This window comes from Rana temporaria, chromosome 2, assembly GCF_905171775.1.
Source record: "Rana temporaria chromosome 2, aRanTem1.1, whole genome shotgun sequence".
NCBI lineage: Eukaryota > Metazoa > Chordata > Amphibia > Anura > Ranidae > Rana > Rana temporaria.
The window spans coordinates 310,337,324-310,349,957 of NC_053490.1; the positions used below are offsets into that span (position 1 = coordinate 310,337,324).

Here is a 12,634-nt window from a genome sequence, read left to right on the forward strand (position 1 = left end):
TCCCTTTATGGACCCTTATTGTATATTTCTGCAAATTAACTTGACTATGCTATATCCGAAGTTAATATTCCTAGATGTTATTACGTCAATTAAAGCAAAAAAGCTGAGTAAGCCATTTTTCATCTCGCAGATGCATATTTAAAGGTTGCTTTGATTTTACAGTCACATAATTGTGTGAAAAAACACAAACCCAGGAACCAAGCCATTTTAAAACACATGCCCCACCTTCCAATATCATAGCTCCATCAAAGCAACAAGTAATTTAAAGCAATTGTAATTAATTGCAGGCTTTGAAAGAGTTCAGTAGGGTGCGGCAATAGTAGGATAATTGTTTAAGGTTTGTTTTATTTTGTCAGACAATAGATCTGTGTTTATTGTTTCAGATGGCAGGGCAAGATTATCTATACATGACCATTTCTGAGACATCGTCACAAAAATATATCGTTGTTTAACAATTTAAAAACTTTCGTAAATCACATAAATATGACACTATTAGGTGCACTTGCTCACATCTTCAGAGCATAATGTATTGTAAGGAAACTTTGGTGGAGGAGTGGTGGTCGTGCTAAATGGCCCTCTTATTGCTGTCTGTATATTTTGAGTGCCTGTATCCAAAGTAGGCATGGGATTATGTGACTACCTTGTCCCCAGGTAAATTACTTTTCTCCCATTGCAAAGAAGTGCATGTCTAGATTTGAATGCAGTTTAGCCCAATTTTATTCCAAGCATGAGGTAGGGAGGTAAACATGAGGAACTTAACTTCTTGGGGCTCCTACAGTTTCTCAGCTAGAAGTAACTAGGTGGGCTTCAACATCCAGGAGCATCTCAAAGCTTCCACTGAAACAGAACAGCCACAAATCAGGAGACGCTTCTGTGCCTCGTTTGTTAAGTCCAGCAAAAATATTTTTAGGCCCACATGGCTTTAGGTCACACCTTCTAGGCCAGGGGGTCCAGTCCTTGCGTCTCTCCAAAGATGCACAGCCTTCTCACTGCAACCCCCACTTAAGAAGTAGGTCATCGGGAGCTGAAACACTCAATGTCGGCTCATTGATAATATGTATTTTAGCTCTGTTTTCCTACCTTCTTACCTCATGGGCCTAAGGATTCTTCCAGAACAATGCCTCCCTGTTTTGTTGACCCACTAATGACAACTCACCAGGAGTTGACCAAGTAATAAGACAGTCAGGACTCTCTGTACCCAATGACAAGACAATTTGCCAAATGCAAACAAATTTAGAACACAACAAGGCTGCTGTAGAGTTTACAGATATAAACTGATTGGGGAATGTTCTCTAGATGTACGAAGGGGGTAAAAGACCCTAACCAAACATTTGGAGACTAATTGGGGTTAATATATTAAAACTTAAGAGCGTAAAATCTGGTGAAAAACTGCATCGGAACTCATTAAAATAAAATTAAACTCTATTTTGTTTATTAAACGGGTCCTAGGTAGTTTATGCCATAATGTGTTAGTATAGAATAGAATTGATGTCCTTTTTTTCCCCACAAATAGAGCTTTCTTTTGGTGGTATTTGATCACCTCTGCGGTTTTTATTTTCTGCGCTATAAACAAAAAAAGACAGACAGTTTTGAAAAAAAAAACATTATTTTTTCTTTTCTACGATAAAACACATCCAATAAAAAAAAAAAAAAAAAAAAAATGTCTTTATCGATTTAGGCAAATATGTATTCTGCTACGTATTTTTGTTAAAAAAAATCCCAATAAGCATATATTGATTGGTTTGCGCAAAAGTTATAGCATCTAAAACTATGGGATATTTTTATGGACTTTTTATTTTTTTACTAGTAATGGCAGCGATCAACGATTTTTAGTGGGAATGCGACATTGCGACAGACAAATCTAATACTAAGTGACACTTTTTGGGGACCAGTGACAACAATACAGTGATTAGTGCTATAAAAAAGCACTTTCACTGTGTACCTGTAAATGACACTGGCAGGGAAAGGGTTAACATCAGGGGTGATCGGAGGGTTAAGTGTGTTCCTAGGGAGTGCTTTCTAACTGTGGGGGGGGGGGGTGCTGACACTTAGCAGAAACAAAAGATCTTCATTTTACTCCCTCACACAATATTGGTCTGCCTTGTTTACATAGGCAGACTGCCGTTCTGTCTCTCCTCTGAACAATCGCAGGTGGCCGGCGGCCATCGCGGCCGCTGGACCCGCGGATTGGCTCCTGCTGTGTCCAATCACAACTGTAAATGTGGCTCTGGAGGTACGCGCGCCCCAGAGTGGATGACATTGATGATGTATAGATACGTGATTATGTGCTTAAGGGCCGCCCTGCCGCAGCAAATGTACGTGGAGCAATCCTTTATCGGTTATAGATGCCCCCATCGAAAACGTCCAATTACAGCAAATTTATAATTTTTTGAACACACTCACAGCCCAGACCTAACAGTACGCACTATTGGGTAGATTCAGGTAGGGGCGCCTAAACTTAAGGATGGCGTAGCCTAGCGTGTTTACACTACGCCGCCTTAAGTAAGAGAGGAAAGTACATGATGCAGAAAGCACTTACAACCTTACTTAGGGCGGCGTAGTGTAAACACGGCGGGCGTAAGGTCGCCTAATTCAAATTGCTTGGAGGGGGGCGTGTTGTATGGAAATGAGGCTTGACCTCACGGTTTTTGAAGTTATTTCACACTGCGCATGCCCAGGGCGCCTACATTTCCCAGGGCGCATTGCGGCTAAGTACGCCGTACGGGCCTATTGATTTTGACGCGGACGTAAACTACGTAACTCCCGATTCACGGACGACTTACGCAAACGACGTAAAAAATTCGAACCTCTCGGCGGGGACGGCGGCCATACTTTAACATTGTTATTCCACCTCATAGGTGGAATAACTTTAGGCCACCTAAGGCCTTACGGAAACTACATTAATCGACTGCGGCGGGCTCGCGTACGTTCGGGAATCGGCGTAAAAGCTAATTTACATAATCTACGCCGGCCGCAATGGAAGCGCCACCTAGCAGCCATCCAAAAAAATGCAAGCTAAGATAGAACGGCGCAAGCCGTCCTATCTTAGCTTTGTTTAAGCGTATCTCTGTTTGAGCATACGCTTAAACAAATGCCGGCGTAGATTCAGATTATCTACTGATAAGCCGGCCTAACTCTTTCTGAATCTACCTATATGTTCGAAAACAAATGTATGCAAGAGACCCCATTGCGGGGATATGTATCTAACCCATATAGGCTCTTTATCACTCCATCTGATAAACTTTCTTACCGGGCGGCATGGGAGAGAGATTTGGGTATAACTTTTGAGGCAGAGGACTGGCGTTCCTGGAGTACCCAAATTCACAAAGCTGTACTGAACACTGCTCTGATCGAAACAGGATACAAAATGCAGGCCAGATGATATTTGGTACAGAACACCTTTCACAAATGTACCCAGGTTCGTCGGCATCCTGCTTCAGGGGTTGTGGCCAGATGGGCACTACTTTACACATATGGTGGACTTGTCCTAAAGTTTGCCGCTTTTGGATGAGGCTACACTCTTTTATTCACTTAGTAACTATGTTAAATATTACCAAGGATGCCAGCATAGCCCTGTTGATTAAGCCGGTTGAGAAAGTCCCAAGACACACACAGACATTAATCTACTTTATGTTTTTAGTAGCTAAAATCGCTAGCGCATCGGCATAGAAAAGTCCAGTCATAGATCTTGCCTTGATGAAACGCAAGCTCACCTGGATCATGCTGAATGAAAAGATTGTGCGTTTATTACAGGACAAGCAATCACGCTTTGAAAAAATTTGGTCCCCCTGGCTTAGTTATTTACAGGTACCGGTCACGAGGGCTCGAGAGAGCCTGATCCCCTGGGCGGAACCACTTTCTTCCCTTTCTTTCTCTTCTTAGACCTACTATTCCTTTTTTATACTCCCTCTGTACTTCCCTTTTCTTGGTTTTCATATTTTCTTTATATATGTATATGGCTCTCCTGGTATTGGTAGAGGGGTCCATAGACCCAAATACATGGTTAAACAGGTGCCTGGACCTATCTTTGGGAGGGTAATGGATATAGGATGAAAGTATTGTTGTATAGAGTTTTTATTGATGCCCTAGGTTTTAAAGGACTTTTACTTTTCCTACTTGGACGGGCACTGTTTTCCTCCCAAGTAGTGTCCTTCACATCATGGAACTGCTATGAGTTGGCCCATAATAACTACCTGGACCTTTAACCGAACTATCAAGCAGTTCAATTTTGTTCCTTATGGTTTATGTATACCAATACTGATGTGTATGTTACCTTAGAAATTTACTGTTTTTGCTCTATTTTGTATTTCTTTTATATTTTGGAAAAAAAAATATAATAATAATAATAATGATTGAAACAGAAATATACACTGAATGCAGGGATTTTGATATAAGTTAGACCACAGTCACTGACACAGAATTCCAGGCTAGCAATTGGAATGGTGATGAGTGAATCAGTTTGGACACATTCTCCTTAATATATGCATACAGATTTCTCCAGTGTGGATAGAAATTATACAATATAGGAATCATAGGTGTGCGCAGCCTATTGCATTAGGGTGTGCACCCCAAAGCCCAAACACACACCACTGATCACTCACGATGTTCATTCAGAAAGGGAAGGGGCCAGTAAATTACATATTTACTGGACCCTTCCCCACTCCTAAAACATCCCAGCAGCAACAGCTGGCAGCACTGCAGGGGGGAAATATAGGAGCCAGGGCAGTAGGGAGAATCTGTGCTGCACAGGGGGATTAGGGTGTGCCTGGGCACACCTGGCAAACCCTGTGCGCACGCCTATGATAGGAATGATTGTATGGATTATGAATTTGTTTGATTCTCACAGATTAGATTATTTTTGCCAGTATTTTCTTTGAGGTCACTTCCTGCTTTTTTCTCAGGCTTCTCCATCATTTGGAGAGCACTGGAACTGAACTCAGTGGTGTGAACTAGAGTGATTGGAAAATATTGATTTGACTGTGCATATGTTATGGATGCATCTAAAAAATGCACCTCAAAGCATCCGATGTGAACATTCCCTAAAAGAAATGAGGCAGCATTGTCAGCATAACAGATAGATGGCCGGTAGGAAGAAAGAGATCAGCAATAGCATCTCCTGTATTTATTTTAGGGCATTTTAATTAAATGAATAGGTAATACAATGACAGCAGTAATAGTGATCTGTCTGATCATGCCCTATAATTAATATTACACTCAATACACAAACTTTTCAACAAGATCTTCCCTTTCCTGGGGGTTAGCATGTATTAAAAGTGTATACATAGAATATGGGATCATACATTTCTTCTGTTTATGCTAAACAAGCTTTCATCAAAAATTAGACTCATTTGACTCCCACATAAAGAGATGCTTGTTGAAAGATTAAATGACACTTTAAAAATGTAAATCATTTCATGGAAGAGCGTATGTGGTTAATACTGCTTACCTCATCCTTCCTCACCATCGATGTAGTTTCTGTTATTATTACTTGTTGTGTCCCCTAAATATTTAACAATTTAGCATCTCAAAGGGCCCCAGAAGACTAAAGCCCCATATTTTTGTTTGAAGGGCGTTGGCTGGGAACACCCGTAGCATACACACAGCAGGACTTTTTCTGCAAACTTTCCCAAAATCACGTGATTTTTCTGCTCTTTACCGCCATCCTGTGGTCAACTTCTTCTATTGTTGGTTGATTTTAACATTGGTTTTGGGCATGCGTATTTGTACTTTGGACTAAAGTCCGATGGATTTCTGTACACACGACAGGACTTTGCACCGTAGGACTTTTGTTGCCGAAAAAATTGTCCGTTTGCAGAGTGAACTTTTGTCCGATGAAAACCGAAAAAGTTTGTCCGATGGAGCGTACACACAGTCAGATTTTTTTGAAGTTTGTTGTCAAAAAGTCTGGTCGTGTGTATGGGACTTTATACAGCAAATGGACATAATAAAATTATGCTTTTTAGAGGCATTTTTATTTTTTTATTTTATACATCTGAAAGTTTTAATTTTTTTATTATATGCCTCTAAATGTGTTTCTTTTTTTTATGCCTCTGAATATTTTTCTTTTTTAATGCCTTTGAATATTTTTTTTATTTTTTTATTTTATGCATCTGAATTCAGCTCTATATTATCCAAAGTGTCTATGCGCATTGTGATAATTAAATTGCTATTTTAAAGCAGCATTTAGGAGCATAAAAAAATTAAACCCAAATTTGCACTCAGAGAGGAGCATACATGTGTAAATTTATTCTAGTGATTAGAAAACATGAATATTTTAGCCATTAAAGCGAGTTTACATACACACACCTCTAAAAACTCCATGCACACATAAAGGCACATAAAAATAAATAAAAAATGTGTGTCAAAACTAGCATTTTTTATACTGGATTTCCAGCATAGATGGGAGTATTTTGATATGCCTCTGTGCATACAGCCTAAAGCTGGCCATACAGTGACTTGTAATGTGGGCTCCATGTTTGACAGATCTCAGTTGTTTAATTGACTTGTCTCAAAAGGATATGTTGGAAACTTTTCCAACGATCAGTGGCTGCAAGGGAGCCGCTGCTAGAACGCAAAGGGGTTGATTTACAAAAACTAGAGTGGAAAATCCGGTGCAGCTCTGCATTAGAATCAAACAGCTTCCAGATTTTTTTTATCAAAACTTAATTGAACAAGCTGAAGTTAGAAGCTAGTTGGCTACCATACACAGCTTTTGCGCTTTCCAGTTTTAGTAAATCAACCCCAATGTCTTGGTAGTTGGAGGAATCCATTTTTTTTTTACTTTAGTCTGTAAGTGTAACTTGACAGCAGCACATAAAAAGCAGGTCTCCTCCACCATCAGATATAACTGTGTGATGTGGCAGAGCTATGTAAATCTCAGAGCTGGCTGGACAGGGATAACAGCTCCAATGTATGTATTCCATATTTGTATTCCAGCTGTTTATCTAGAGTTCAGCTTTAACCTGTTGTAGTCATAAGCATTCTAAATTGTATTGTATGCCGATTTTGCACTTATCATTTAAATACAGTCACACTGAAAATATTCTCTCATATTCTTTTAGTGTACATAAAGTTTCCAACTATACTGATGACTTTAAAACTTCAAGATCAAGAGTAATCTCCATAGAAGAAGATCCAATGCCAGAGTATTTGTTAAAAGACTACAGACATCCCGTAAAGAGTATTGAAGAAGAGAAGGCAACTCAGGAAATTACTATCACGCGGTTATCAGCCCAAAAAGAACAACTATCATTTGCTGATTCTTTCCTTAACAACTCAGATGGAGATATTTCACCTACTTCACCATATTCGTCATTTCCTGTCCTTAAAAGTCAAGGTCAATTAGAAAAAGAGGAACAAAATGGAATACAAGAAAAAAGTAGTAACCCTAAAAAAGGTACATTACCAGGAGATATTTCTGAAGACATCAAGCATCACTCAGAGCATAATAATGGAAAAACTGGTAAGGCTGTAAAAAAGGTGTCAATAGCAACTAACATCAGTCAAGGCAAATCAGAAGGAGACACACTACAATATAAATGTCAATCACTATCAGAGAAGACAAATTCTATTCAAGAGATGCATGGAAACCCAGATCACGTCTATAAGATAATATTTGTTGGAAGCACAAATGTTGGGAAAACCTCCTTTTTACAGAGAGTTTATGACGGTTCCTTCAAGAAAGATGTATCAGCTACCATAGGTGAGGATTTACTAAATGTTATAATTATAGCTCAGTGTTCTTCTTTCTGTCCACTGTACAGCAACATCCTAGCTGCAGACCTGTTATTTTAGCAGGATACACCTAAATGTGATATTTATCAAGCCAGCTTTATGGGTGCCCTGTTCCTCTAGGGTTGGAACCTGGTTGTCAGTAAAAGCTTTGAGTTCTATTTTTACGGTTGCTTTGTAGAAGACTCAGTAAAAAATGTCCTAAGTTGCATAGAAACCCAGCAACCTAATAAAAGCAGGTTTCCTCCCCTGATTTTAATACTGAAGTGATAGTGCTAACCAACTCATTAGTATCAGCCAAACACAGTGTTTTAGTTATATGTCAATATTAGTCATAGGTTAATCTAAGAAAGGCTTCCCCCCATTGTCTGAAAACATTGGCTTTGAAATTTTTACTATAGTTTCTAACCGCTGTACTCCTGCACTACCCATGATAAATATGCAAACGTATCATACTTAAAGTAATATGATGGAAATATTAAGTGATCAATAATTTGTGAAAATTAAAGCGTCTATAAACAATGTTGCCGCTGCAAACACCAAATGTGTTCCCACAGTGAACAAACAATATATTATAAAAGTGTTGCGCAGCTATCCAACTTATAATAATAACAATATAAACAGTATATATTGCAATAACCTGTGATACATTATTGCATTAATGCAACAATGATGAAGTCCAATCCTGCTAGTAGAACCTGTGTGCTTATAAATATAGGTGTATAACAATAATCAACTGTCAGAATGTTTATACTGAAATATTAAAACAATATTGTATTTATGAAATTATGCAAACATCTATGTTTGAGGAGATTTTTTTTAACAGCAAGGTTGGTTTTTATTGAGAAAACATAATATGACGATTAGCAGACAGAGATGTCATCCATCAGACGGTATACAAACGGTAACAAAGCATTTATGGAGGTTTCCCAGGATTCAACCTGGGGGAGAGAGGGAGACCCATTTCAGCAGAATTTCCATTTTTGCATAAAACAAAAAAAAGGAAACGAGTAGCTTAGTGTATCAGGGTCTCTGATCATCATCATGAATGCCTAATAAGAACAATTCAGGCAATATTGGAAGTGCTAGCTGCAGGCGGATATTAAAGCATTCAAAAACAGCAGCCCAGTACACCTATATGCATATAGGTGCTATAAAAGGATCGGCATCTGGGGCATTCCTGCAATCTCTGTGGATAGATCTGGTGCAGTCTCTGAGGCGCAAACTCGATGTATGAACTTGGTTTGTATCAACCTACCTCTGGAGGAAACCACCAACCTAGAACCAGCCTTGAAGCATTCTTCCCAGGTCTCCCGGTCTAATCTAGGGATGTCAGTCTGCCATTTTTTTCCATAGTGCATTCATTTTTGGGTGAGTCAACCCTAAGGAGAGCAAGGTATAGTGTAGAGAGCGTTTTTTTTATTATAAAAAAATATTATAACAAAAATGCACAAAACAAAATATGTGACATTGTTCAATTAATTATGTATATAATTACTTCGATATAACGTAAAAATGTGTATTGGTATTATAGCTGATATGATTGTCTTTGCAATATATAATACAATATGTTTCTTTTGTGAATAAGCCCTCTCTTGTTGCTCAATCCTGGAAACAAAATTTAGGTCCGTGAGCTCATCTGAAATATGAGTCTCTTTGTCTAAACATTACCGTGGACTCTTTTCTTATCTTTACAGGCTGACAGAAAAAGAATTATGATCTTAAGAGAACTTAACATAATACACTTAAAAAAACCTTCTGGTGAAGGTTCCTCAGTTTCAAAGACAATTAACTAAAGTTAACCTCTTTGAATTTTTTTTTTAAATATTTTCAAAAAAGATGGCTTCTGGTTTGCTCATAGTATATATATGAAAATTATATAATATACAAGGCCTTGGGAATTCTTTTTAACCCCAATAGTCCTGAAACAAAACAAAATATTCTTCAATAATATAGTGAGTCTTCAGTTATAATAAAGTCCCACACTCCTTGGTACAAATGGGTGCTCATAAATAAATCCACATGTGCCACCTCTGTGCTCACAAAACTCTCACCTTCTCACATAAGAAAATGTGCCAAATTTTCATCATCCACCAATTAGTAGTTATAGGGTGTTGTCCAAACCCCTTGGCCACTTGGGGCCCTTCAGATGTTGTCACAGATACCCCTAGTATAATAAGGTTCTGGTCCATTTAAGTCACAGGATTACTCATGTGATCTTCAGGAAAAAACATATGGAAAGCATCTCATGGTGCAGTATTTGAATATATAGGTTATATTTGGTTAAAATTTCACTTACAAAATAAAAGCTTTAAAAACATCACAAAATATGTCAAGAACCGATATGAACAACCTCTTACACACCCTACGCATTACGTCATGTCCACACCCCTAATGAAGTCTCCTGATAAAGTCACGTGATGACCTAATGCGTAAGACGTGTTGGAGGCAGTCACAGACCAGAAGTGGTGTACAAGGTTGCTTACCCCAGTTTATTGACATATTTTTTTGGCTTTTTAAAGCTTTTATTTGTAAGTGCAATTATAACCAAATAAAAACAATATACTGCATATTCAAATACTGCACCATTGGAGGCTTTCCATATGTTTTTTCCTGACATGCTGATAATCGCATAAGTGATCCGGTGCCTTAAAGGGACCAGAACTTTACTATACTAGGAGTATCTGTGATGACATCTGAAGGACCCCAAGTGGACGGGGGGTTAGACCTCACCCCATAGCTACTAATTGATTGATTATTTGGCTAATTTTCTATGAAGGTGAGAGTTTTGTAAGCACAGCGATGACACGTGTGGATTTATTTATCAGCACCCAATTGTACCAAGGAGGTGTGGCACTGAAGAATCACTATATTATTAATGAATATTTAGTTGATTATTGTTATACACAGTACATAAAACTGAGTCGTGTCCTGCTTATTAGAATAGCTGTGAGGTGGTACCCCAGGGTAGTAAAATGGGGCATAATATACGGAATGGGGTGCATTCACAATTACCCTAGTGGGGCATATATGACCCTATGACACCAGTCCAGAGTGATATAGTCTGTGATCAAAGAATATATATATATCAATACCCAATGTGGGAGGATATATAGCACCCCCCCAAGTAACCCAGAAGCAATGAGCGAGGCCCTTTACAATATCAGTTAGGCAGCGTACACACGGTCGACAAAACCGATGAAAACGGACTGAAGGACCTTTTCATCGGTCCAAACTGATCGTGTGTGGGCCCCATCGGTCAGTTAACCTTCGGTCAAAAAATTTAGAACTTGCTTTAAAATTGAAACGATAAACGCCTAACCGATAGGTCAAAACCGACGGTTAGTATGCAAAAGCATCGGTTAAAAATCCACGCATGCTCAGAATCAAGTCAACGCATGCTTGGAAGTATTGAACTTCATTTTTTTCAGCACGTTGTTGTGTTTTACGTCACCGCGTTTCTGACCCGATCGGTTATTTAACCTATGGTGTGTAGGCACATCAGACCATCGGTCAGCTTCATCGGTTAACCGATGGGAATGGTCCGAAGGAAGGTTCTCATCGGATGGACTGATCGTGTGAACAGGGCTTTAGTTGTAGTTGCATGTTAAGTTGTATGTGTAAAAATTAACAAATATAAATGTATACATTACTTCATATAGAAGCATATGTTTCTTGTTTGTAGTTCAAAATATCAGTTGCTATGCATTGTTACAGTACAGCAGAAGGGTTACAAAAGGTTAGACATGAGTTTAGACTATAAAGAAAGCAAGGAATTTATGTCTTTGCTATGGAGGTGACCAAGGATAACTCAGCCTTGGCATGAAGTAAAAGAAAAGGAAGGTTCTGCTTAAGTTCAGACAAAACTATTTTGCTGATAATACAGGTGTCTGTGCCTAGCACTGGGTGGCATACACATAATGTATGTCCTTGTAGTGGAAACAATGTTACAGTAGAAAAGGAAACAGCAATATATTTTCACTCATTTCCTTTTTTGTACATAGTTCATTGCACCACTGCAATTGTTTAAGTTACTTTTTAGCAACTGACATTTTAATATTTGTTGCATGTAGCACATTCGTTTTTAGATGTTTTAACTCCTACAAATACAAAGCTGTACAATAAAAAAACTTCTTGGCATCGCAGATGTAGAATGATGTAGTTCTAAGTTCAGTTCTTTGTTTTACTGAGAACCGAAAGATGAGAAAAATAGAATGGTCTTATTCATGCATTTTATTATCATTATGCTGTATATGAATTTTGAAGCAATACAAGATATTATTTGTTTGGTGACTGGTATTTAAAGAATATAATCGGTCATACTAAAAAATATTTTCAGGAAAGCTAAAAAGTCCCTGTTTGATTGTGACAATATGTATATGTAATAAACACAAATGAACAATTAATCCCTTTGCACCAGTAAAGCAGGAACAAACTGGACTTGCTGTAAACTCATTGTATACAAACAAACTGGTTATTGCCTAGTAAACACCAACATGCAGAAAAAATGGCACCCACTAAATGAATGTAATGCCAACTTGGGCAAGTACACTTAACATAGTACAGTGTTACAGTACCGACTATAGTCCTATTACACACTCTCTGGTGCCATCTTAAAAAACTGCTGAGCATACAAGGGTTCTTACCTCATACCCCATTATGGCGAAACTCTAATTAACAGGAGGTGCTCAAATTGGGGGATTTCAGGACTAGGAGAAAGCAGGAATACACTATATTTCTCAATTACGGTAGTTGCCAAGAATATTTTTAACAACATCCTTGAATGCTTTCCAGGAGATTTTCCTTGGTCCCACTAACAGATCTTTGAACTGCCTGTTAATAAAGTGATTGTAAACAATCATCTTGTAAAACAATCCATTCAGTTTAAAAATAGAAATGAAAA

The 12,634-nt window shown here is 38.3% G+C and overlaps 1 protein-coding gene across 5 annotated transcripts in view; it reads left to right on the forward strand.

Moving 5' to 3' along the window:
• The window catches only part of LOC120927002 (ras-related protein Rab-44-like), a 136,773-nt gene that overhangs the window by 85,395 nt on the left and 38,744 nt on the right, over window positions 1-12,634 (forward strand). For all 5 annotated transcript variants that reach the window (XR_005747018.1, XM_040337375.1, XM_040337374.1 and 2 more), the window contains one exon: window positions 7,062-7,702. Coding sequence is in view for 4 of the 5 variants with exons in the window: in XM_040337375.1 (XP_040193309.1) it covers window positions 7,062-7,702 (641 nt within the window). In the remaining variant the exon portion in view is untranslated. The remainder of the gene's footprint in view (window positions 1-7,061; window positions 7,703-12,634) is intronic.